This window comes from Rhinolophus sinicus, chromosome 3 (assembly GCF_057876585.1).
Source record: "Rhinolophus sinicus isolate RSI-liver-muscle chromosome 3, RSI-T2T, whole genome shotgun sequence".
Taxonomy (NCBI): domain Eukaryota; kingdom Metazoa; phylum Chordata; class Mammalia; order Chiroptera; family Rhinolophidae; genus Rhinolophus; species Rhinolophus sinicus.
Window position 1 is genome coordinate 52,431,569 of NC_142503.1, and position 27,293 is coordinate 52,458,861.

The 27,293-nt window shown below is 39.8% G+C and overlaps 1 protein-coding gene and 1 long non-coding RNA gene across 5 annotated transcripts in view; one reads left to right on the forward strand and one right to left on the reverse strand.

Annotated features, from left to right (window-relative positions):
- Window positions 1–27,293, reverse strand: part of ACOT12 (acyl-CoA thioesterase 12) — a 68,165-nt gene that overhangs the window by 30,529 nt on the left and 10,343 nt on the right. The window contains exons 3-15 of one of the 4 annotated variants that reach the window (XM_074328770.2): window positions 27,023–27,083; window positions 26,360–26,461; window positions 23,095–23,230; window positions 14,708–14,864; window positions 13,033–13,152; window positions 12,004–12,154; window positions 11,450–11,505; window positions 11,120–11,183; window positions 10,375–10,458; window positions 5,160–5,293; window positions 3,256–3,384; window positions 1,790–1,916; window positions 1,383–1,535 (exon numbers count right to left, since the gene is read on the reverse strand). In XM_074328770.2, the coding sequence (XP_074184871.2) occupies window positions 1,386–1,535; window positions 1,790–1,916; window positions 3,256–3,384; window positions 5,160–5,293; window positions 10,375–10,458; window positions 11,120–11,183; window positions 11,450–11,505; window positions 12,004–12,154; window positions 13,033–13,152; window positions 14,708–14,864; window positions 23,095–23,230; window positions 26,360–26,461; window positions 27,023–27,083 (1,471 nt within the window). In that variant the 3' untranslated portion in view covers window positions 1,383–1,385. Of the gene's footprint in view, window positions 1–1,115; window positions 1,536–1,789; window positions 1,917–3,255; window positions 3,385–5,159; window positions 5,294–10,374; window positions 10,459–11,119; window positions 11,184–11,449; window positions 11,506–12,003; window positions 12,155–13,032; window positions 13,153–14,707; window positions 14,865–23,094; window positions 23,231–26,359; window positions 26,462–27,022; window positions 27,084–27,293 lie in introns of those variants that run through there. The other 3 variants (XM_019715069.3, XM_074328772.2, XM_019715072.3) reach the window with 3 other exon arrangements.
- Window positions 20,490–24,128, forward strand: LOC141570687 (uncharacterized). The gene is made up of 2 exons (XR_012495066.2): window positions 20,490–21,322; window positions 23,492–24,128. It is a non-coding gene; the product is annotated as an uncharacterized LOC141570687 (long non-coding RNA).

Consider the following 27,293-nt stretch of genomic DNA (forward strand, 5'->3'; position numbering starts at 1 on the left):
TCCTCCTTTTCCTGGGACGAGCAGGCTAGCCCTGACATGTTTTTTCTCATGACAGTGGCAGAGATGTAAGAGGGCAAGTCCATTTGCAAAACACTTCAAGCCTTTGGTTGCATCATGTCTGCTAACAGTTTATTGATGAGTTACATGGTCAAGCTCAGAGGCAGTAAGTAGAATAGTGCACTCCATTCATGGGGTTGGGGATGGTGGTGACGGAGTGAGTATTTCAGAAAAATAATCTAATATACCACATGGAGCCTTATAAACCATTATAAGGTGTTAGCTTTTACTCTGTGATATGCAAAATTGTTCATGGGTTTTGAAAAGAAATCTATCATCTGACTGCTGGGTTGAGAGCAGAGTGAAGGGAGAAGCGATAACAAATGGAAAGGTTATGATCCAGATGAGAGAAGACGGTGTTTTGTGTTAGGGTTGTAGTGGTGGAGTTAATTAGAAGGGCTTAGGAACTGATTGCATTTTTAACAGAGCTATAAGATTTGCTGAGCAGAGGTAGAGATTTGACAAACTAACAACAGGATGTATCTACTCTTAAGTGCTCTAAACTAATGGAGAAGTCCTTCAACTTTTAAAAGTTATCCTGCAGAGGAGGCTAACTTGACATATGCTGGTTTGCCTTATGAGTTAAGACAAATCACGGAGTAGAATAATGAATGTCAAAGTCTAGGGAATAAAGTGCCGATGTAATGGTTATGAAAGAAGAGCCCAGTTAATATTCTCTTTCTCTGCAATATCACATTTTGCAGGTACTTTTCGTGTGTATGTAGCAATAGATACTAAATTGGTCATCCACCTTGAATATATGTTAAATGACACTAGTAAAGTAGTTCCTATTACTAAAATTGATTGGATTCTATTATGTTTTAATGTCTTCCTAAGTTAAAGCTCTAAAACATGTAATACATCTTGTCAGATGCTTCTGACGTACTGATACCTGCTGTACAAGGAACAATCCCACACTATCAATCAATTAGCCAACTTATCACTTTTGATTTATAAAATTTTATAAAATTTCAAACAGAGCATGCTTCACCTCTGTAGCCTAAAAATATTCGGGATAATTTTAACCAAATTTGTACCATTTTATAGAACACACAATATTGCATCTGGGCAGTTTTATTTTGCCTGTGCTCCTGGAAGGGAGCAAAGCCACAGATGACCTAAAACAGTTTTAAAGCTCCTTTAATGCTAATCCAAATCAATGGTGTTTGACCTGAGATGTACTTTGTTTTTTAACCTCTTTCTAACTGTATTTTGCTTAGGCCAACAGTAAATTCTTTTGTGGCCCAAAAGCTTGCCAAGTGTCAGGGCTAAGGGTGCTTGGAATTAAAAGTGGATAATCAAATTACAGACCATTGAAAGTTTACCATTTAAAATATGCTTATCAACCCATCATCAGTAGCATTCTCTATGAATTGTATACAGGAGGCTGCTGTCTCTTCAATGGATTTTGACCAGCCACCAAGATTTCCAGCAAAGTAAGGCAAGATGCTAGCAGAAATCTGGTTAAAATAAGATACCTGTTTCAAAAAGAAAATACATTATTTTAATTTCTTATTGACTTGGAGCTTTTTCAAGCAGAGAAATGAATCTTGTTGGTATAGGGGAGGCTAGAACCCTACTCTTCTGGGGATCTGGAATGAATCTGAAAGGATGACCTTATTCTCCTGGTGTGGACACACATTGCAGAATTACAATTATTAGGAAATTGTTAGAAAGAGATTTCTCCTATCTGTAGGAGCAAATTAATTTGCAGATGTCCCATCAAACTCACAGTGCACGAACTGCTGTCAGTAGCACAGATGAGAAATCCGGCACATATGATTTCACTCCTGATGTACTGGGGAGAAGGTGGGACTGATGGCAGAATAACCGACTTCACTGCCACCATGTAAGTGTCACTGAAAGATAAAAGGACATTTTCTAAGTTCTCATGAAAAATGAAGACTAGTTGTTAGAAAATAAATTTCTGTAGTTAATATAATTTATATAGGTAGAAGTGAAATTATGGAGAGACCCACATCTTCTAGATGAGTGGTCTGCATTAGAAAACATTCTCTATGGCTACATTCAAGCATAGGAAATAGTCATTAAAGCCCCAGGTGTTTTCTGCCCAAGAATGATACATTCTTTGCAGAACTCCACAAAGCTGGCATCAACCTCCAGACCGGTTTTATTGTTTCCTAATGGGTTGTAATTTCAGTCTCTTTCCCTTTTTAATGAAAAAAATAATACCCGTTGTTTCAAAGAGCCCTCAAATAATAGGCAACCCCACAAACTAGCATATAGAAGTTTTACTTCAGTCTACCCTGGTCACAGTGCACTCCCAGCCTAGAGATGTTCACACTTACCCTTTGGTTGTGTCTCCCTCTAGACCTTTTTATAAATATGTAACATTTATGTAAGTAAATGAACATTATAGATTTTTATAGAAATATAATCGTCCTACAAATATTGGTCTATAATTTGATTTTCACTAAGAGTAACTCTTTGGAGGTGTGTCTGTATCAATGCCTCTCTAGTTACTTCATCCTTTGTAATGCTGGCACAATACTCCATAATTTATAAGATGGAGCATTAGTTTATTTCTAATATCTTTTGCCATAATTGATACTACACCGAACTTCCAAGTGCATTACTATTTACACGAATGTGGGATTATTTCTATAGCCCAGCTTTGACATTAGAAACGATGGCTACTTCCAGGAGTAGACCTTTACTGTCCTGGAAGCTTCCGCTTCGTGTCTCTTTGAACAGTGGCTCTTGGGACCCTTCTCCTTAGAACCTAAACACTGTGCTCCAAGAAGACCAATGCCCACGGAAAAGCCATGGACAGACACTGATTGACAGCCCTAGCTGGCAGCTGCCATTTTGGATTGCTAGCACTTTGTAAATTCTAAGCCAATTCCTGGTATTCTATTTGGCTTTCTTTCACGGCACTTTTACTGATTGTGGAATGTTTCAAAGGTTTGCTAAATATCAGTTTTGTATCAACATAGAGCAAAAGGAAAGAGAACTGCTTTAGAAATCTTTCATGGTGCTTTGCACATGGCTGGCTTGTAATAGATGATTGTTTCACTTTGTATTTATGGAGAACTAAAGTTATATCTAGAAAACGTTCAGATGAACATCATTCAAGACCAGAAATGCTTACATTGACTTCCTTATGTTCATATCAAGTTTTTCTTCCTACTCTACACAATAAAACATTGCTCTAACACTTGAATTTCATATACTCACCTATCTTTGGGAGGCCTTCTTCGTGATACAAGTACTACCAAGTCTTTGGGTTTGGTACCATTCGCTCTAGGACAAGTGATATAATATATTTGATCATCTTCACTCACGCAGTCTATGACTTCACAAGACCTATGTAAATAGAACAGTGAAAGAAAGGTTGTACTTTTCTACGTGATAGAATAAGGCATTCACTTCTTTTGTTTGTTTGCACGATTTCATTAGTGATGTGCAATTCACCCTCTGCTCACATAATCATCCTTCCAAAGCCAGCATCATTTCTTGAAGGCTGTCATTAGAAAACTGTTTGGTCAGAAAGAATAACTCTGCATGTGATGGAGAGAATGGTGGCCGTCTGATTCTAAGGTCACTGCTCTCAGTACTTAGAGAAGGGCATTTGGCTATTTTCTACAAGATTATTTTTCTCTAGGATCAAGCAATATTTGAAAGACTAGTGAATTATACGGACAGTCCCAGAAGGACTCCGAGGTAGAGGAATATGGTATATAGGAAAGAGCACGAAGCTTGGAGTCAAACTTGCCTTTGAATCCCAGATTGCCGCTGACGTAGCAATGTTATATTAGGCAAGTCACTTTGTTTTCTCATCTGTAAAATGTAGATAGTAATACCTACGGGGTTATTGTGAGGATTAAATGAAAACACCTGGCACAGGACCTGAATCATACTAGTAGGTGCATAAAAAAAGTAACTTGAATTAGAATGAATTCATTCATTCCTGCCTTCATTCAAGTTAAATTTGACTTGAATTTCAGGTGACAGAAAATAGTGGGAGAAACATTTGTAAAGTATTAACACCAAAGTTTAGGCATTGTTTCTTGCTAAAAACTTTGTACTTACAGAGAGTATCTACAAATATTGATGCAAGAAAATTGTGAAGTGTTTCTTCTTGTCTCGGAGTGTTTTATTATGATAGCATTAATCATGATGTATCATTCTGGCATCTATGCAAATGTAACACATGACCCCAGAGGTGCTTCCCTTTAGTGGCATTAAATTGTCTATTACATGGCATTAATCATAGTGAGGGTTAGCCATTTTAAAGATGAACTTCTACCTCATCAAGATTAGGAAGTGAACGGTAATGCCTGATACATCAGGAAGCCCATCTCACCAATCCTTCCCTCCCAGCAAGGCGTTCTGAGGCCCTGCGGGCTGTAGCCTGGGAGCCCTTGGAGAAGGGGGCGTGGCATGAGTGCCATCAGTCTGTCAGTGCCGTTGGCCAGGTGCACAGCTCCAGATTCCAGGGGAGGAGGGAGAGTGGACAAGATTGAATTAGGGATGCAGGAGACAGGAAGTAACAGGAATAAGCGATGGAGGCTGACAGCAGTGGGCCCTGATCAGACAGGCAGAGCAGGAAGGAATGCCTTTCATTTCAGTACTCACACAGCTTCCTCTCAGCTTCTCACCAGGGAGTGCAGCTTCAGAGAGCGAGTGGGGGGAGATAGAGAGAAAGAGAGAAACCACCAATTAAATATCAAGAGTGGGAAGTGAGAAGAACAACTGGATAATCACTTCCTCGAGAGCAATGAGGTTGTGTATTCAAGTACAAGAGTGCGGAATTCAGACCCTGGGTTCCAATTTGGATTCTGTCACTTTATTGCTTGTTAAATGGAAATGATATCAAACTTGAAGAGTTATTGGTAGGATTACAATAGATATGGATAAAGCATGTCAACTCAGTATAGATGATAAATGAGTATAATAATTTGGGGTTTGTGTCTCTCAATAGCATTTGATACAGTTTTCTGTGCACAGCAAGCTTTAAAAAACATACTTTAATAAAACAATATGTCACATGTTGGGCAATGGAGATGGACTGCAATATGGAGGTCATCTTTTCCATGATGTCAGGATTGATTAAGAAAATATTTTAAATTTATTCTTACATGTAATGGGGGTCCCACAAAGGTCGCTTGGTAAAGTCAGACAAGAGATGATAAGCCAAGTGTGCTGGTTTTTCCACATGTTTTTCAACCCAAACAGATAAAATATCATGTTCTTCTAGAGTATATATTTTTATCTAAAAATAACAAGAAAAAATACGTTACAAAAGACAAATGGATGTTTTTACTTTAAAAACCACACACATATATGTAGTCATAGGTTGATGGTACGAAGGCATCTTGGACCCAGATAAGAATGAAGCCAAATGATGGCAATTTCACTTCAAATACTTGGCTGTCTAGAGCTCTGACCAGGATGCTGTACTCCTGTGTCCTCCAAACAATATGCGAATTGGGGGTGGGTTGTTTAATTATTGCGTATTAGTTTTTCTCATGGAAAATAAAGAATGTATGCCTTTCTCTGTTTATCTTTTTGTGATGTTTTCCCTGCCTCTACTCAGGAACAACAGAAACTACCATCAGAACAACAGAACCTACCATCAGACTGCAGGGCAAGTCAGTGCCTCATCTCCCCCGTGAGACCTTGGAGCCAAGGCCACAGCCTAGGCCACTAGCCGGGATGTCAGGTATGCCTTTGCGTAGGCCAAGGGGACCCCAGGAAGTAAGCCAAGCACCTCTAAACCAAGTCAGCCTCTCAGTGGGGCCGCTGAAACACCATATTTCTTCAGCACAAAGCATTCTTTCATTTGTGAGTCACAAGGGCACATCCTACTACGGCCGATTCCTGGGTTTCTTTCTAGTGCTGAGGTAAAAGGAGGCCTGTCTTAGTGAGCCGTGGACATATATACTTCAACACTGACGTATCCTTGTTCCTCTGAACTCTCCTTCTACTGTGCTTTTGCCAATAATCAGAGATATGTGTTCAGCTGAAAGCATGTTTCTAGCCTGCCCATTTTCTCCATCTCTTTCGGGTGCTTTAAAGTTAGTGTTGAAATTTGCCATATTGTAATCATTCCCATGGCAACAAGCTGCAAGAAGACAGACAAACATAGGGTTAAGACTTCACTGCAGGAATCAAACAGATGGAAAAATCAGGCTGTCAGGGAGAAAAACCTTTGTTTAAATATAAATATCTTCAAGAAGAGAATGAAGAAATGAGAAACTGACCGAAGCAGCTTAGAAAGGAAAGAAGTGACTATCTGCTATGCCGTTTTACGTCTCCAACTGACCCCAGTGCACGCCTGTCTTTAAACAGAGCCTGCAAAGGAGGACACGATGTGGGCTCTGGGCACTTAACAAACAGAAACAAGACCGTGAGTGGGGGCTCTCGTTGGTGGCCAAGACTCACCCTCACCCACCATTGCCCCCTGTACAGCAGGATTAGAAAGAGGTTCATTGATGTAAATTCAGAGGGAAGTCACCTTATCACAGCTTGGTGGGCATGTGGCTGTGAGCCAGGTTGCAGGGGCGCTGCAGTCTCAGAGGAGGTGAGGGCAGGTGGCCAGGGTGCGTTTCACAACCTCAGTCAGATTCTGGCCTTGGGGCAGCCACAGTCTACCCTGGTGGAGCCAGGGTGCAGTGGGACATAAACTGAGCTGAGCACTTGTGAAGGGTGGAATTGTGCCCCCCCCCCCCCATTCATCTGTTAAAGTCCTCACCCCTAGTACTTCGGAATGTGATCTTATTTGAAAAACAGGGTCATTGCAGATGTAAATGGTTAAAATGAGGTCATACTGCAGTAGGATGGGACCATAATTCAATATGATGAGTATCCTTATGAAAAGGGGACATTTGGGCAAAGACACGCACACTGGGAGAACGCCACGTGAAGATGAAGGCAGCGATCAGATGACACACATCCACGCCAAGGAACGCCACAGGTTGCCGGCAGACCACCAGAAGCTAGGGGGAGGCCGGGATCAGAGTCCCCTCACTCCACAGGGACTCAACCGTGCCGACACCTTCAACTCGGAATGCCAGCTTTCCTAACGAGGAGACAGTACATTTCTGTTGATTAAACCCCTCAGTTTGAGGTACAGTTATGGAAGTTCTAGGAAACTATCACAGCACTTTTCCGGGAAGCTGCTGCCCAGGTTGCAGACACATGCTGCTGCTTCCTATTCTGGAGCCAAAGCAAACAGCAGGCTGAGTAGCCACCATTAAATTCTGCCCTTATGGATCTCTCTTGACTTATCGAGGGCCCACTCCAGTACTGGACGAGAGAATGATATTCTGATCCTTCCCCCAGAGGGTGAAGGTTGCAGAAAGTCCTTCTCATTGCTCTGCTGTCAGAATCAATGACGCTGATGCAGACCAAGCAAACAAGGAAAGGCAGTGGTTGCTGTTCGTTCTCTTTAAACCCTAGTATTTTAGAAAAGCCATCTTTTGCTTAGTGAAAAAATTCTCCAAGACCAGCTCTCCAAGAAAATGAATTTCCTTTCATGCTGGGAAGAATACAGGTTAAATTCCATTTGTAACTAACTCAAACAGTTTACCATTTGGTACCTGGAGAATTATATTCTAGGAAATGAAGCTTAAAGTACTTAGGCATAACAGTTGCTGGAGCTTGCTAACATTTTATTAATGATATATATGTTTTCATACTAATAAGATTCTGTTTAATGGGTTTGGATGTCTTATATAAATATCACAAGAGGAAAAAACTCAAAATTTTAGAATTGTATACATCTGTTGACAAATATGTCGTTGAGACTACATTGTGAGGAGCATAAACTGGTTTTTACAGAGGCCTGGAAGCGGGGTGGCTAACTTTGCCTGGGGGTGCCTGGGGGGTTACCCCAGGGGCTAAGGGGGGAGACTTGGTCAGCTAGAGTTCTGGGACCAGCCCCTCCCCAGCTTAAAGGAGAACAGCTCCCTCTGTACTGGGTTTTGTCCTGTGTAAAGGTTTTCAAGTGGTCCTTGCCATTTAGGTTTTCACCATAATTTTTCCAGTACACCCTGAGCTACTCCTAAATAAAAAAGCTACTCCTGTCAGCTCAGTCTCCTACCCACGCTCATTTCCACCATGGGGATTTGGCTCAAGCTACTCACTGCCTAGAAAGTTCCTTCCACCCCTCCAGCAATCTACTTCTCACATTATCTTCAGAGAGAAAAGAATCGCCCCTCTCCAAAGTTCTCTCTAAGTAACTGTCTTCCCTTACTTTGAATTGCCTGAGAGCTGACCTTTACAATTTAAAACACTGCACTCTCTCACTTGTTTATAAACTACCTTAAAATTATTCTTCAGCTGTTTCATGTCTAGGTGTGATGTTTTCAAAACAGACTATAAGCTCCTTTAAGATGAATTATACGGACAAGTATCTTGTCCATGTAATTGAGCGTACACCTTTTGCTCCTGGTATTATGACTATTATTAATGCCACTATTATACACTGAAAATGAAATAAAGGGTAAAACAGTGAGTACTGCCCAATTTAACTACAAATACCAGAAATGTTAGACTGTTGTCATCTAATTTATATTGAAAATGAGTATAGATTTTAAACCCTGAAATAAATATTATTCTTTATATTCAATTGTATTATAAAAATAATTCAACTAAAAGGTGACAAAAAATAAGAGAGCTGTATTTTAAAATTAAAAGAATATGAAAGTTTTAAAAAGTAGGAGAGAACAGGAGATAACTCAGAATGAAAACAAAATCAGATTTTTATCGTAAATATAATCTAAGAAATGGAGGGTTTCAGATTAAACAGAGATAACATAAAAATGTTCAAATTAAACAGAGATAACATAAAAATGTTCCTTTAACTACACAATATCTTAGTATCTCTACAAAAATTGAAAATTAATTATTGATGGCTCTCCTTAGATACTAGAAAATATGCCATTTATTTGTTTAGGTTTGTTTCTGGCCCCAAACCCCCAAAGAACTGAAATATTAATATTTTATACAACTTCAATAATATGCTTTCTTCCTTCATTCCAGACTTAAGTTTGTCCTTCCCAAAGCTGCTCATGAATGCTCAGATGCTTTAATGATGCCAGAAGCATATTTCAAATTAGTAAAAGAAAACAAAGTCTTGTAGCATCTTTTATGAGGGATAAAGAGAAAGAAATAACCTGTATTTCTGTGGCACTGAACCAAGCATAGTCAGAAACCTGACTGGATCCAAAGGGAGTACAGGAAAACCCTGAAAGGATTCAGAAGAGAGGACAAAGACATAATGAAATCCAACAACCCAGAACAAATCACACAGAAGAGGTCCAAATCAGAGGTGAAAAACATCAATGAAGTGGTATCTGAGTTTGCTTTGATTACAGGGTCAGTAACCATATAATTTAGTGCCCAAAATGGACCATGGAGGCACTGTTAATAATTATGATGGGACAACCAGGACCGTGCCAGAAAAACCAGAACAAATGGCTACCCTATTTTAGAGGTTACTGCTTCATGATGATGTAAAACAGTACACACCGAGACACGAGCACAAGAAAAGCCAGCCTTATTGAGCGTCTCCTGAGTGCCAGTCACTGCTACATCCTGGGACTATAGCGGTGAGCAAAACAGTCCTCAGAGAGCTGACAGTCTAGTTAGGGCGGCCATCAGCTTCAAAGGGTCTCCCAATTTACCTCTGACATTAGATCAAATTCAAATCCAAATGATACGTTTATTTAAATTCAACGACGCAAAACATTGTAAAAGGTGCTAAAAGCGATACAAAGTCAAGACAAGGCTTCTTTCTTAAGAAGTTTATAACCTAGTTATAATCTAGTTATAATCATGTATACAAAGATAAATTATTATGTAAGACTTTCATCAATTCACCGTAACTGTGGAAGAAATGGTCCAAGATAGTGCATAATGAATTAACAAATTAATTGTAAAGAAGTAATTGCTAAAAGGAGTTCCTAGAGGGAACAGTTCCTTCAGTCAGGGGTGACAGGAGTAGCTTTATGGAGAAGCGTTTGTCCTGGGTTTTGAAGACCAAGTAGGATTTGGGCAGATGGAGAGGAGGAGAGAGGTGGAATATGGGAACTAAGTTCAGAGGTGGGAAAGTACAGGGTGTATTTGAAGGACTGCAAATCAGCCAGCATGGAGTAGCAGAGACAGGGCTGGAAAGATGCTGGACTTTAGAAATTGCTTTCCAAAAAGATTTTTTTTAACCTTCTTAAAAGCAGCAGGACACCAGTTGCTGGTGGGAGGAGAAACTCTGGGTAGGAGAAACCTCCACCACCACCACAATTCTCATTTGTGATGGACCAGGAGTTGTGCATATACCTGGATGCCTCCTACCTTTTCCACAGCACTGGTCACCTCCCAGCCACTTTTGGCCACCAGCTTTTTGAAAGCTTCCACATTGTCCTCACTCAGCGCTGCCTAAAATGCAAATATTTTAAAAGCTGTGAGTTCAACGCACAGACACGTGATCAAATATTTTCTACTTAGACAATGTGCACTGTTAGAGCCAAAGTAATAATGTTGAGTTTAGAATTATGCTATAGGTAACATAATTTCTGTCTCAAACTCTTAATTCAGAATTTAGACAAAGTAACATTAGGTCTGTTAGCTCAGCAAATTATATCGTTTTAATTGCCATTGTGAGCAAAGACAAGATTACCCTTCAGTACGATTTATAAAAGTAAGCTTGGATTTCCCTTTCATGGTCAAAAACATGAACAACTAATACTATGTTGTTGTCTTATAACAATGCAAGCTGGTGGGCATGTCATTCAGCACGAATCATGGTAAGACACCAGACCTCAATGTCCCATGCTGCTTGAATGCATTTTACGGCACAGCATCCTGAGTCTGCAACTTGGGAACTGCACATATAATTCAAACAAGGCAGTGAAGCAACTGGTGGGTAACCAGTTACTCATAGCTTGGTTTTGTTTTACTTTGAGATGACTGGTTGCTCTATAATTCACCGGTTTATCTAACCTGTGTAGGCACAACCTGAATCAATTAAACAAGAGGATTTCCATTTTTGTCATGATGTGATTTTCACATGAAGAGCCCCAAAGCATAAAACTGTCACCTGGTCACTAACATCCCAGTGTATGCGAAATGGAGCCTCTTCTTTGTGGGAAATAACATATTTTCTGGAAAAAAAAATTAAAATGTTAAACAGTTTTCTTCCCTGCATTTAGCACTCAGCAGTAACTATGACAATTTCTTGAACTGAAATCAGTTTTTTAAAGCTGCTTTTACTGGAAGAACAATTTCCCACAATAGCCTCCACAGTCAGAAAACATCAGACCTTCTCTTTTTACATTATCTGGGCGTAGAGACTCGGAGAGGAGTGCTTTGTTATGTAATTTGCCAGATAAGATACTATTCCATAAAATCCTACGTCTATGTCCCTTACCTGCCTAAGCGAATTCTCTTGCGTGCAATAGCTCCATGATACCGTCTAAAATCATCCTGTAATAAAAAAAAGGAAAGTCAATAAATTTTTAATATTTTAGTGCTACAATCCTAAGACTCTGTCTCCAAATCAGTTGAAAAAGCTGACTTTTCAACAGGGACATGTCTCTGTGTGAATTCTCCTCAGGTGTGAGTTGGCAATAAGAGAACAGCAGGATGAGGGAAAGACGTAGTTCCGATGAATGTGGCACAGCACAGAGAACTGGATGGAATGTGGGAGAAGAGTCAGAAGTGGGGCATGGAAGAAGCTCTGCTTCCAACAGCAGCACATGGCCAAATAGGGGTGAGGTCTTCGGGGACCCCATCATTTCAACGAATGATTAGAGTGATTTGGAAAAAACAAAAAAAAGTCCATTTTACTTTGTGACACAGAAAAGGGGAATAGCCCTGGAGGTTGTTGCTGGTGGGAGGAGAAACTCTGGGTAGAGCTCTGTACCCATAGCTTCTGTCAGAAAAGGTGGTCTGATGACTGAAACTCACGTGCTCATAACTGACCTTTGACATGGGTTTGACTCTAGGAAATGTGACCAGTTCTTCCTTATCATTGACAGCATGATAAATGAGAAAAGCACTGTTGATGTGCCGGCCCCGGCCCTCAGCCCACTCCTGGCAGTCAAAGGCCTCCACGCGTACTCCCACTTCGACACTGCAAAAGGGTGACACGGGGCCATGGGCAGAGAGCTAGAGCGTGCTGGGCCTCCTCTGCCCACCGCCACCAACACCTCCTCCGAGCAAGGAAGAGAATGAGGGTCCTGGGAGTGTTCTTTGTTGTCTGCAAATCTACGCAACTTTTAAAATCCATTTTACCAGGTTGATGATCTGTTGCACAAACTCCCAGGAGCATTTCTGCTTTATTTTCCCACTTTCAAGTAGGAAAAAGGTCAGTTGGGACTTTATATACACTCATGAACATATTCTGGTGATGGGGGGTCGGGGACTTTAAATTGTGCCCAAATCAAGTTTTCTCCCCTAAAAACAATACTTCTGTAGTTAAAATGCATTAAACACTGCAATTAGAGAGGAAATACTCTTTTATAGATTTAAAAAGAAAAAATACTTAATTAAATCTTTTCACTGTGTAGCAAGAGTAATAAAAATAAGTGGAAAGTGCTTTGGACTTCGTGGTGGTTAATGACAGGTCCACTATGAATTGGTTGCCCATTCAATCACGGGACTCTTTTGAGAGTGAAAGGAAAGTTAATAATTATGACAGTTATAAACCAGGAGCATCCTGAGTCAACTGAGACATACAATCACCCTTATTATGAGAGAGAAAAATCAACCTATCATAATTTACTCAGTGTAAGGAGGACTCAAGCAGAATATAGGCATTTAAAATGTATGTCTATGGATTTAGAAAACTCAGTAAAGTTTCACAAAAAAAAAAAAAAAAAAAAAAGGAACTTGATTACTTTAAAATAGTCCCTAGACTTACCACCAGATTGAAATAAAAATTAAAAAAATATGTTTATGTGCAAGTTTGAATTCATTTATAGCAGTATAAGAGCACTAGACACACTTTACCAGGTCTGAAATGTATTGTTGACAATGGCATTGAAGACAAGACGATCTCCAACTGTAGATGGTCCCCGGAACTTAAACATGTCCACAGACTTCAGAAGAGGATGCGCTTGACAGAGGCGGCTGATGAAACAGAGGGAAGGCGAGAAAGAAGAAATCGATCATTTTCCACAATATTTTCAGGAACTGCTGAGTCGCTTAACGGGCCCACCGGACCAGTGTTTAGTGTGCCTTCTACATAAACATCTCTTTTAACTCGAGTGAAATAAATAACTGAATCGTGTGTGTTGAGAGTGGTTCTGTACACGACCTGCAACTATTTTGGGAAATCCCATGTTTCCAAGCTGTGGGGTCTTTACCAAGATGCTGGGGCGTCTATTCTTGGGGTGATAGTCTTGCTCATGTTTTTTTTTTTTTTTTTTTTTTCCCCATGGAAATCCCTCCGGAAAACAAACCTATACCTTTGTTCTAATTGGAGGGATATACTTACCCTGATAGTTAATGATTACAATCACAGGAAGCTGTGACTCCCACGGTGGAGTGTGGGCCAGTGAAGGGAACTGCCAGCTGGTACCACACGCCAGTTCCCTCAGGTCACAGGTAACTGATTCACCCACATAGCAACAGACTAACTTTTCTTCCCCAAAGAAAAATTACCTGGATTGCTGCACAAAGCCCGAAAGGCTACAAGGTACTCATTGTACAATTTTTGCGTGTGCGAAATGTTGAAATATCTATGAATATCTCAGAAAGCTCCTTCCATAATTTTCTATAGTTTAGATTCCCACTGTAGTCATTCAGTCACTCTAAAGAACTGTGTCAACACTAAATGAACAGACTCTGCCACAGTTAATTACATTGCAAGCTTTACCACAGAACAGGTTCAAATGCTTTATTGCATTAAGAATGACAATCTCATCTTAAAAACAAGTACTCATATTTGTGCATCATTTATAGGAAGGATAACTGCAGGTTTCTAACTACAGTCATAACTATAGTCATATTAATGATAAAATTCTTTTCGTTTCGGGAAAATAAAACCTTAATTTTCAGTGGTCACAAAAATTGTTAGAAGGGCAGATCTTGTGCAAATGCATTTTCAGAGTTCACATGTCCTTTAAAATTTCCCAATTATCTACATGGTTCTACTAAGAATAAAATAACATTGTTTGAAACTAAGGAGTATTTAAAAGTCTACTTCCAACTTGTTCCCTTCCCTCCTTCTCCTCTTCTTTTCCTCTTAATCCTTTGGCCATAACCATTCTATCCAGCACGTTCTGTGGTCAGATCTAATTGTAAACAAGCCTGTTACCAAGTTTGTAACTTGATCATTTTGAAGTGTAAAGGCTGTCCTCTATTTCTTTTCTGCATCTGCCTTCTCATAACTACCATTATAAGGAATTACAGTGTCATGAGATCAACATTCATAATGTAGAATAAAGTATTAGAATTTTCACTTCATTTTTTATTTTTGAGCCAAGAATTTAAACATGCACCTTCAAACAAAAGGGCAGATTAATCCTAAGGTAACAGGTAAATCATTTTGTTTTCTCATTTTGATAAAGGCAAGATTGTCTTCTCCTTGGCTCCTTGATTTGCCTAATAACTGGGTCTCAGGCCCTTTCTAGTCTCTCCCCACTGGTGCCAACATCGCATGCGTAAGATCAAAACCAAGAACCTTGCAGAAATAGTAGCCACCATCTCCATCCAAGCCATAATCTGGCCACCAAATGTATTTCCGTGATGGTTCGCATGGGGTGGGAGGACGAGCTCAATGCTCTGAACAGAGGTGCCCCTCGTGGAAACCATCCCGTCATCTTCATCACAAACGGGATCTGAAAGGTGGATGTAAACATTAATGATGGTGCAGGTAACCACGGGACTTGAGGCTACAGCCTTTCTTTCCCAGCAGCACTCTCAACTCACAGGGTTTCTTCAATTAGAAAAATTAAATTATTCCCAAACACCTAAAACTCTTGAGGAAATAAATAGGTTTCATTCTATAGAGTGACTTTAATCTGCATGGTGAACATTTACAGTGAATTGGGTAAGATAACAGATCAGAAAGGGCCTTTTAGAGATTGTATTCCAACCTATCTGACTAGTTCACCACAACTTTGAAGATGATTAAATTTAAACTTGAGTTGTTTGGGGTGGAGGAGGTACAGGTCAGGTTAGGAAGGGGCAGAAAGAGATTTGGGGGTTAATGGATCTGTCATTATCTTGATTGTGGTGATGGTTTCATGGGTCTATACATGTCTCAAAACTTACCAAACTGTATTGGGGTGATCACTTTGTAAGGTACATAAATATGTAATCACTATGTTGTACACCCAAAACTATATAATATTTTATGTCAGTTGTAATTGAAAATTAATTTAAAACAACAACAAAGAACATCAAATTTTACACTTTAAATATGGACCATTTACGGTATGTCAATAAAGTTGTTAAACAGAAAGGAATTGGAGCTATAAAGGGCCACAGACACTGAGAATCTAGAATACTCCGCTGTACTATGACCTTCAGAAAGGGAATATGGCCTCCCATGGTTACTGTTTTATAGTGAAGGCAATGATGAACAGAAAAGACACAATCCATTGCATGTCTTAGTGTCCTGCTTTTTTTGAATCATATCTGCTTCATTTACCGACAAATTGGTTTTTACTCTCAACAATGGAGAAATCATTTACTTTGGCTGCAAAGCAGTAAATGTGTTCAGTTATGCTTCCTGCATCATCAAGTGACTCACCAGCAAGGCTTAAATCTCACACGCTATCGCTGAGGAGGTAAGGGAAGACTTACAAATTATGGGTACCATCCTTCTTGTACCGTCATAGGCAGAGCTGAGCTTGCAGTGTGACAGCACAAATGCACCTAGCTGTTGCTGGTAACTGGGAATGGGGCTGTCCTTGGCACGGTCACATATAAGGGGGCAGAGAAGTGTGGTTACAGAGATTTTCACTCCATTTCCTAACAGAATTTTTTGATTTATAATTAATTGATGGTCTTTTTATTTTATCCCACCACCCGCCCCCATTCCAGTCCCTGCTTGCAAAGATGCCATAACTTCCCATTGTCATAGTATAAAAGCCCAAATGCTTCCCATGGCCCCACGCCTGCCCTTCCCTGTGTGACTTCTGCCTACCTCTGCAAACCCAGCTGGCCTGATTACCATTAGCACCCCTCCTTCCTCCATCATATTCTCTCTCAGTCTCTCTCTCCCTTTGTTTTAACCACAATGGCCTTTTTTTTCAGTTCATGGAACTAAATATTGTTTTCAACATCAGGGCATCTGCACACGTTGTTCCCTCTTTCAGCTGCAATTCCCCAAGCCACCGCCACTGCCACCACCTTCGTCCACTTCCTTTCTCTCTCTTGGCTCATGTCAGTCATCAAGCTCTCAGGAAAGCCTTCCCTGACCTCGCCCTCGAATCCCCTCTCCTATGAACTGTCACACATCCCTTCCTGTCACTGTTATAGTTTTATGTTTGTGTGTGATCTTTGATTATCTAACCCACTAGATCCTAAGCTCTTTTGGGCAAAGACTGATTTTTTTTTATTCTAATATAATTCCTCAATATGAGTGTTCAGTAAATATTTATTGAACAGATGACGAAATGAATAAACTTCACTTGGGTGATTTGTTCCACTTTCATAGTCCTTCCTATCAACAGAATATTTTAGGTAAGAAAATGATTGTACTGGTTTACACTTCTGTCTGCTGTTTATTAGTGTTTTACTGCTCCCCATTTCCACTTAAACAGTATTATAGACATTTCCATTTTTTTCCAGTTTTGTGGGCGTGAAATAGTATTTCTTGTTCGTTATAATTTGCATTTCCCTGATGAACAATGACGTCCAATATCTTTTCATATGTATATTAAACTCTCTTATTACTGCTTAATGAAATGTCTATGGTATTTGCTTCACATGTTACTTCTTTCCCATTCTTTTTATCCTCTCCTTCTGAAACTTTGATTAGATACTTGTTAGACTTCTCACTCCATTCTCTATGTCTCCTAACCACTTGGCTTATGCAGTTGCCATTCCTTTGCCTATCCATCTGCTTTCTTGGTAACACCTTTAGATCTAAATTCCATTTCACTGTCTTATCTACTATTTAATTCATTCATTGAGTTTTAAATTTTAATTTTTACATATTCTTTTTGTATAGAAATTTTCTTCATTTTTCAAATCTTCTAGGTCATTTTCTTGTTCCTACAACATACTTTTGATACTCTTATATTTCTTAAAATATATTAACATTCTTACTTCATAGTCTTTATATAATAAATTCAACAGCTATAGTCTTAGTGGGCCTCATTCTATTATCTGGCGCTTCTTCTGAACTTTGGTGACTTATTTATTTTTATCTTTTATGATTTTTCACTAGCTCTCACAGGGTCCTCCCAAGCAAATGCCAGGTCTAGTGGTTCCTTACACTGCTACAGTGTGTTTTCTAACTATTTCTAGAATTCAGAGTTTTCTCTCCTTTTGTCTGCCTCCAGAGATATGTTTGTAAAGATGTTTGTAAACATTTTATCCAGAAATTTTGGTTTTCTCCGGACACTGAGTCTACCATATTGCTGTAATCAGAATTGGATTTCTTCCTAAAGTGATCCTAAATTCTTTCCAACTTTTCTCTCACTTGAATTTCTGATTTAGTTAGATAATGCTCTATAGACATCCAAAACTAGTACCGATGGAGGTATTTTTAGGTTAACTTTTCTTACTCAAATGGTACTTTTTTGTTCAAAATAAAATAATATAAACTAACTCTAAAATACATTGGTAAGCAAAAAAAAGAAAGGTGCGTAATTGTTTGAATGTTGTACTATCAGTATGTGCTAGTTTGTGTGTGCGTATGTGTGGGTAACAGTGCTTTTCTCTGAGGATGGGAACTGGCTAACTGGGAGACACAGATAGCAGGAAGACTTACTTTCTAACTAAGTACTCTCTCATACCAGTTGAATTTTTCACCCTGTGCATGTGTACTATCTATTTTTAAATAATTTAAAAATAATTATAAAATAAAAAATTAAGAAGGGCCTTATAATGTGAGAGACATTGTGAATGCTCAAATATGACAATTCCTTCTTTTCTGAGGGATGATTTTAAAGAAAAATCTATTCAATTCCTATGAAGACGCACCTGGCTAGGGTTTCCAGGCGGGAATTCCTGCCCATTCTCAGGAATTGTTTTCGCTTTCCCATTCCTGAATCCCGAGATATAAACTGTTTTCTGTTCTCCATGATGAATCATTTCCACAAAGTGACGGCTGGTACTACCAACCACCTGGGTTCAAGGAGCCGATTTTCCCGATTTCCCGACCAACTTTTCTCAGGATTCGGGAACAGGAAAGCGAAAAAAATTCCTGAGAATGGGCAGGAATTCCCACCTGGAAACACTACACCTGGCGTACACTAGCATATGTAGAGGTGGGTGCTAGGGCATGTCATATGTGCGTAAGCATCAGCTATGACATGTTTGCAGAAATAGACTGAGTACAGGTGACTTTGGTGCAGAAGCATGCCTATCTTCAGGTAATGGCCAATCAATGGAGAAATAAAGCTCTCTCCCGTGCAGAGGCCAACTCAGGCTCACGGTTCTGGCTGTGTACACAAGTTAAGTACAGTAAACAAACGTCATACTCTTTGCAGGCTTCCAAATCAGGACACACTCATCCAGTGGCCAATTTCAATACCTGTACTTTGGATGTTCTATAGTACTGTGTCATCATTTCCCTTGGACAATTTTACTTTTATTGCACATTTTCAGGTCATTTCAGCCCTAGGGGTTTTTTGTTTTGTTTTTTGTTTTTCCTTATAAGCAGAAAGTATCAACACAGGACACTACTTATAAAGATTTGATTTCTAACTAAAAAATTATAATTAAAATTCTCCAAATCTGAAGAAAGACTTAAATTTTTCCTTATATGCCAAGTTTCCACATATCAGTGGTACAAGAGCGCATTCCAAAAAAGTCTTCCTTTTATATAATCTTCTCTCATCATTTTCCCTTTTCTTCTGAAAAAGTATGATTTAGTTTCAACTTTCTCACTGTTCTAATGATATGCTTTTCAATCATGCACCATCTTGAAAAAGATTCCAATCTTTTATGTCTGGTATTAGAACCAGTATTGAACCCTGGTTTTTCTAAAAATACAGTTCAGTAACACAGATGATCGAGTTGCCTTCCTTTAGAACACACTGTCCCATCCAAAACAAACTCCATCAGATTCACGGGGCCGCAGGTGGACAAACCACATGCTCTAGGGTAACTTCAAGTTCCAGCGTCTGGTTCTTACACACTTAAGAAAAATTGCTTTTATGTTCTGTAGTACCTTTGGTGGCACAGAAGCTAGTGAAATTTCTAAAAAGATCAAATCAGTGAAGTTAGGTTAAAAGTTGTTTTGTGCAAAGGAATGCAGAGTAATCTATTTTAGGCTTTTAAAAATCTGTAATTCTAAATTGAACCCGACAGAGAGATCTGATCTGCCCAACTTCCTAACTAACAAAGGGAAACCAAGGTCTATAGCAATCGTTCTACCTCTACATTTGAATGACTGTAGCATGTGCCTGTTGTTAATTCAGAATGTCTTTAGAACACAAAGTACTACTGGTGTTGTGGACAGGGTTTCAGCAAATTGTCCACTGCTGATTTGTTTTTTAGTACAACTTGCACAACATCAGAAAAAGCCAATGCAGCCAAGTTCCCCTGGCTCACATGGGGCGTGAAGGAGGCTCAGGTCACTGGGCCTAGCGACCCTTCTCAGGAGACTGACACTCCTGAGAAAGGCCAGGATTTACAGAGATCACTGTAAATCCCTCCCAAGATAAAGACATAGACATTTTCAGGTGTTTTAAGTACAGGTTTTATATCAATTAATTATTTCTCTTATATAACTCTACCTCTCCCTAAATAATGATTTTTATTGATTAGCCTTGATCAGCCTGCAACCAGGACCCATCATTTCCTGTCCTGAAAAATACCATCCCTTTGACCTTGATGGGCCCCTTCTAGCTCCAGACTGTTTCTTCCACCTTTCACAGTGAAGTTTCTTGAAAGGATAGTCTTCAGGTGTTGCTCCAATCCTTCCTATGAATGGGAACCTCGCAAATAACAGTAACAATAATTACAGCATTTGCTACATGCTTGATGCTGTTCTCAGCAACATGAACTCATTTGATCCTCACACAAAGCTATCTAATAAGCACCTTTCTATTCCCATTTTACAGTTCGTTTTGTTTGTCTTTAACCTTGCCTCAGTGAGCTAAGAAGAACAGAGCAAAGTCAGTGTTTTGAGTATGGGCAGCAAGTATTGGGATAAAAAAATAAAAAGAGCAACTTCCTGCTGGCCAGGGAGGGCCCACTGGCTGCAAGAGGAAGTAGAGGAGCCATTGAGTAGGCCCAGGTCTAGTGATCCAGCCTTAGGGGTAAGTAAGCCATGGGAGGAAGTGGCTATCTTGGCTGTGGGTATCTTAAGAGGTGGGCAGACCGACAGAAAGGCCCCTGCTTCCCCTGGAGCTGGGTCCAGGATCCAGAAAGAGACAGGCCCCACCTCTGAAGGCTCATGTGCGGGGAAAATACCATGAGAAAATTGAGTTCCTGTCAAATGCCAGCACTATTGTGGGACACTTCCTACAGGTTTGTATGGCACGTTGAGATCTAATTCGAAGCCTGTTTCTCCCCAAAGCAGAGGTTCTGAAATAGCCAAGGTGCTCTAAGAGCTGTGATGGCCTCTGTGTCCCTAACTGTCCGCAGGTTCTACAAAGGATGACATTCAGGCGGGGAGGGGCTACGAGGCTGGTGGCTCTGCTTCCTTCATCATCCACTGCATCCTAAAAAATGTGCTTTAACAAAGCCTAATGTTAAGAGTGTTCAATTTGGCAGGTGAATATGACACAGAGGTTATAGCAAGCTCTTCCCTATCCTCTTTATTCCTGTACAGGGTCATCTCCCTTTTTGTAACCTACTGGTATTTATTGCACTCGTGCTTCCACTAACCACGCTGTTGCCAAAGTCACCATGACTTCCCTGTTCCCGATTCAGTGGGAACTCATCAGTTCCTGGAACACAGCTGACCACTCATTTCTTCATGTCACTCTGCTCCCTGGACTTAGAGACACCATTCTTTCCAGTTCTCGTTTACCCCTCTGACCAGTCCCTCCAGGTCTCCTTTGTAGATGCCACCCCCTCCTCTGATCATCTCTTAGGTGACCGCCTTCTGCATGGTCCACTTTGGGCCCCTCACCCTTGTATCCCAGGAGCCCTCACTGGATGACTGCAGGTAGGTACTATCTTCATTTGAATTACCATGTGTAAGCTGTTGTCTCTCAAACTTAATCTCATTCGCCTTGGGCTCGTTCTTTTGGTTGTTCCACAGGCTCCTCAGATTAAGCTGAACTCATCATCCAACTCATTAAAACTGCCATATCCCGCCCTTCATATTCAATATCTCAGTGCGTGACACCCTAGTAATTAACCAATTGCTCAAACCAGAAACCTGAGCATTATCCTACACTCCTTCTTCTTCATCACTCATCTCCCCACATTAGTGACCCTATTCTGTTGATTTTCACCTCTCGCATGATTTTTAAAAAAACTCTTTCCTTCCTCTCTCTCCCCAATATCATTGCCTGGTTCATACACTCCTCACCTCCTTCCTGGTCTCTATCCTTCTGGTCTCCCCTCTTCCATCCAGAGTGACCATATCAAGTGCAAGCCTTATCACGCATCAGTGCTGCTCAAAACCCTTCATTGGCTCTCATCAAGGACAGAAGAAAGGTCAAGCTTCTTAGTATGGCCTTAAGGAGCCTCCATGATACAGTTCTCTCTTTTCATGTCCTGCCTTGTTCCACCTTGAATTTTCTCTCTACTAATGCTCTAGTTCTCATGCTTTAGCTATTTGATTACTTTAGCAAAAAAGTAATAAAATATATTTTGGTACTGAGACTATCTTTACAATAGGAGACTCACTCTTCTCAGCACAGTAATTAAATGATGAAGTCTTCATTTCCTTAAAAATAACGTGGTAATGGGCATTGTCTTTAAAAGGTCAGCAATGAGTAAATGCCTTTGAAAAACTCTTTTCCAACCCAGAGTTTGACTGTGGGGTGGTCCCAGGACCATGATGGTGTCAGTGGGGCAGAATAAAGTCCACAGATGTCAGGTCACCCTGCCTCTGCTTTTCCTCTCTCTGGCCTTCGTATATATTCTTCCTCCTTCTCTTTTTGCATTCTGATCCTGATCCTTTCTGTCTTCCCCTTTGCTTCCTCTTTTTCCTGTGTCTGCCTTGGAGGGAGCTGGACCTTCTGTGAGCCATCCTGCCCTCCTGTCAGTAGTGAGCGAGAGGGGCTCTGGATGGATCACGCTACTTTCTCCTGTCACCCACTTTGTTCTCCATGACAGGTTATCTTCCCCAGGGCTGCAGGAGATGGGGTCAGACAGGAAAGATATGTGAGGGCAATGTGACCTCCTTTGCCTCATATTCTGGCCCTATGAGGCCTCAAAGAACCTGGGAAATCACTGCCAGAAAACTAAGAAACTTTGGCTCATTCAAAAAGTTTTACTGTGGAAAAGCCGCCGGGAAACAGGAATAGAATCTTATCGCTTCCATTCATATCCTCTGATCTTAAGCAAGGTTCTTCACTACTCAGAATTTCAGTTTCCCCCTCTGTTAAGAATACACGCAGCTCATATGAAATACAAGATGAGAAACTGGTTAGTAAACTCTGAAGCATCAGATCGTTGTATGACATTGTCATTCCTTCGTTTATCATTACTGAGGGCACACTTACTGATAAGGACCGCCTGGTCTCTGTCGCCCTGCTTTCACATCTCCTCCCCTGAAGACCCTCCAATTTAAAATGGTCTTAGGTGTCAGCAGTTATATTCTGAGTGGCTGGCCCCTTCCTTCTCCAGCCACTGGATTGATTGGAAAAGATATCTAGCATCACCAGGACTGAATTGTAATAATAAGGTGAAAATAAGTATGTCCTAAGAATGACCCCTTCATTTGTCATAGTCATATAATTAAAGCTCCTACATAGGTTTACTGACCATCAAACTTGCCACTTTCTTTCACCAGGTTTTGAAAGGTATCTTCATGTTGTAATCGAACTTTCCTTCTCTCAGAAGCCAGATTATGTTCCACATGATCTTGTTCAGTTAGAAGTGTGACAGGTTTTAAATGAATCTAGAGAAAGGAAAACATTTATCTTCCATTGCTTTGTTAAATTATAAAAGTACAACATGAATTTTGCATTGTTTATTAACTCAGAGTAAATAAAGTATCTATGGGTGTTTTAACATACATTTTACTTTGACAAATTTTTTCTTAAAATATTTTTAAATTAAAAAAAATCAATGTAGACAATTATTTCTGCATACAATAATTTATGTGCTTTAAAAAGTTCTCCAAATATTAAATTTCCCTGATTTTTAAAATTTTCAACAGGAAGTACAAAATAAGAAATTCTTCCAATTAATGAGTGAGGAGATGGACTTGGATGCCACCAAATCCTTATCAAGAAATCTTTTCTACCTTTTGCAAAATTAAGACATCAAAGAGAGGGAATAAAGATGTTCGAGAGAAAGCTATCATGTACCAAGAGATGTTCCCAATCTGGAAATTTCATCACATGATGAAAACATTAGCAAACTGAAAGAATCAGTGTCAGAATCAACCTTTAACCAACCTCCAGAAACTTGGAAATACGATACAACAGAACCAAAGGCTCAAGCTCCTCTGGAAATGCCTGTCTGCTAACCTGTGTGTATAACGAAGAAGTACCTTATAGCTGGACTTGGGTACCTCCATGCTTATTACCAGGACACCTGAAGGCTGGTGTTAACCCTTGGCCAAGATAAGGATGAAACAGCTAGTGCTTTATAATACGCTACTTCAAGTCTGAAACTCCCCTGGACTGCCTTGTCTAATTTGTTTAGGAATGTATAGACTGATAGCTTGCACTGATTTAACTGCTTACACAGTTTTGTTTTAGTTGTGTGACCAGTGTGATATAAAAGACCACGTGGTAAGCTAATGCCTTGGTTCTCCAGGCTGTAGATAAAGTACATTTTGTGTGACTGAATTACCCTGAGAGTGGTGTCTGTAAGTCTTGAACCTCCCTGATGTTTGCCTGTGCTTTCTTTCTCCCCTAGTGGACATCTGGTCCATGCCAAAAGGTCCTTGGTATTTGGTCCTGCCCAAAACATTCAGGTTTAGAAAATGTCCCTGGGTTCAAAGAGCCTATAATGTTTATTTAGATTTTTGGTTTACAGGCTTCATACACTAAAAATACTGTATTTTATTGGTCCAATAATTGTGTCGTGGCTGTATTGCCAATAATAACCTTCTTGCCTCAGTATCCTTGTTGGTCATGGCATATGTGAAGGACCAAATATCAAGGACCTTTGGGCCAAATGTCACAGTGAATGTTTTGGAAAGGACCAAACATCCTGCAAGGTCTTGCTCCTGCTGTACCGTCTCCTTTAGCGTGAGTAGGCTGCCACAAGTATACTCTATGGAGTCTTGTGAGTACTTCAGTGATCTGGCCTGTGCAATTGCTAATAAGCCTAGTTAATCACTGCTCATCTTGTCCTGGAATAAACTCACTTTGGACAGAGATCCAGGTGGGCCTATCACTTCAAACCAAACCACTGATTTTTCATGGCTCTCTTCATGATGTGTTGAACAAGAATGTTCAGCTGAATGAGCTTGTTCAACTGAACAGGAATATTACCAACTGGAAAATAAGTTAGGGTGGGAAACATGTTTTACATAAAGGTTGTCTGAGCCAACCAATTATGGCAGCACTGCGAGGCCCGTAACTTTCCAGAAATGCTTTCAGAAAAACAGTTCTTCAGTCTCAGCAGAGATGGACTATTATAGACTTATCGGAGTGAGAAATCCAAAGCCGGGGAGGAAGAATGATGGCCCATGCTTCCTCCTCCATGTGAAGGAAGGAATAGGATGGTGAAATGGGGTCCTTTCTGTCACTCGCTCTCAGATATGGGAACTCTGCACCCACCCCCACATTCTCTCACTCACAAGAGTTTGCAGATTTCTGGGGCCTCCAGGAAAAACAGAATGGTTGACAAAACCTATCTCAACATCTTACTTTCAGTGAACATAGGATCCCTGGAATGCTCTAAGTACAGCTCCCAGGTTTCTATACTAGCGATTCTTATTCAGTAAGTCTGTGCTACACTCCAGGAAAGCCTGCATTTTTAAATCATATCATAGCTTATGTGAACTTCAGTTTGAAAAACAATGCCCTTAAGCAATGTGAATTTGCCTGTGACCTGTTTAATTTGGGCAGAAAGTGGGAGAAGGGTCGCAGTATACAAAAGTCTGTAGGGACACCTGCCACCAGGCACCACAGGGGGCTAACTCAGTCCCAGCCCACCTCTGTGCTTCCTTGCCCAGGTGAGGCATAGCTGGTGAATGGGGCTATGTTATCATCTCGGTTGGGTACAGTGAAAACATTGCTCTGTCCCACCTCTGAAGTTTGAGGCAGTCTGAGGAAGAACACTGGCAGAGGGAGAAGCACTCTTTGTCACTTCAAAGTAGAGCGAGGAGAAGCCACTGTGCCCTCCTCTGGAGCAATCCTTGCAGGGAAAGATTTAAATTCTAAATCGACTTCTTACATTTAAAAATATTTGGACTAAATGGGGAGCCGCCCCCAGGCACCCTGACCCTGAAAAGGAAAACCAAGAAATTATAATGACTAAATCTCTGGGGGCAGGCTACAGACAAGCTGCCCTAGGCCAGTGACAGACAAGCTCAATGGGCATACACATCAGGCCGAACGTTTTTCTTTGAAGGGTGTCTTTACCCCATATGCCTGGAAGTTTATTTTTAAACTTCAACAATTCAGTAACTTTGACATTCTTCCTTCAGGTATAATAAAACGATTGAATTACAACATGCAACGGCTTACTAAATGGCCCGTTGCTTTAAAAAAAAAAAAAATTAACTCAAATTGGAGTTATATAACCACAACAGAAAAAGAACTAAACCAGTAAGCAATATTTCTGAAGAACTGACACAAACTTCAGATCATTTAAAACATAGTATTATTTTTCCTCTTTCACAAACTGGCTACATCTCCTTTTCCCTAAGGTACTTAAATCTATTATATTACCACAAGATAACTTTTATAATAAATATTAGTGATACACACACACACACACACACACACACACACACACACACACACCCTTTATGGTAAGATGAATGTCCTTTTTTCAATAATTCTGATGACATTGTTAATATGTCTTTGAATTACATGCTAGATACCTCTTCACACAGAAAATTTACCTTTTCTTCTCCTACTGGTTTGGCTACAAATGTAGAGAAGGCCACACTAACGAGCTTCTCAATGCCAGTGAACATGTCCTGTACTATGACCTTGATGCTGATCTAAAATGAAAATAAAAAATAAACTTGCAGCCATCCAGGTAACAGATGAGATTGAAGCTTTCAAAATTCAGTTATATACTTCACCATTCTTTGGTTTTGTTTTTTTGAGTGAAATCAGCATTTTAATTTATTTTTAAGCAATACTCTTTATTAAATAATGTTTTACAAAATTGGAAAAATAACTTTTTTCTGATTATAGAAAAATATATATTTACCATGGAAAAGTTGGTAAATATAAAAATATAAAAATGGAATCTAACTATCCAGAGTAAATATTATCAATAATCAGTAATCTCACTACCCAGATTAATAATTACTAACATTTAGGTGAATTTTTTCCAGTTACATACATATATATGGTATATATGTAAAATGTAAAATGTATATTATTTATTGATATATAAAATATGAAATGTATATATGTGTGTACACATGCACAAAAATTATACTGTATTTACAGTTTTATATTATAATATTTTTTAAATTTGGCATTATGTGATAAGTATTTTCTAATTCCATTATTAGCACCAACAGGCAGAATTAACAAAAGGGGTCTCTTACCTCCATGCTTGTGCTAAATGCTCTAGTAACTTTCGCTTTGATGGTTATAACTTGTCCAACTCTAGTTAAAAAAAACAACAAAAAAAGATTTCAGTAATCCTAGCACGTCTTATTTTAGACTTAAAGATTTAGTTAAATGCATGTGTCATACAGCAGTTTCACCTTATCATGCTGAAAACATTTGTGCCTGAAAAATTCAGGTAAATGATAACAGAAAAAGACAGGGCTGAAAACAGATGCTGATCACTGTGAATCACACATATGTTAGATG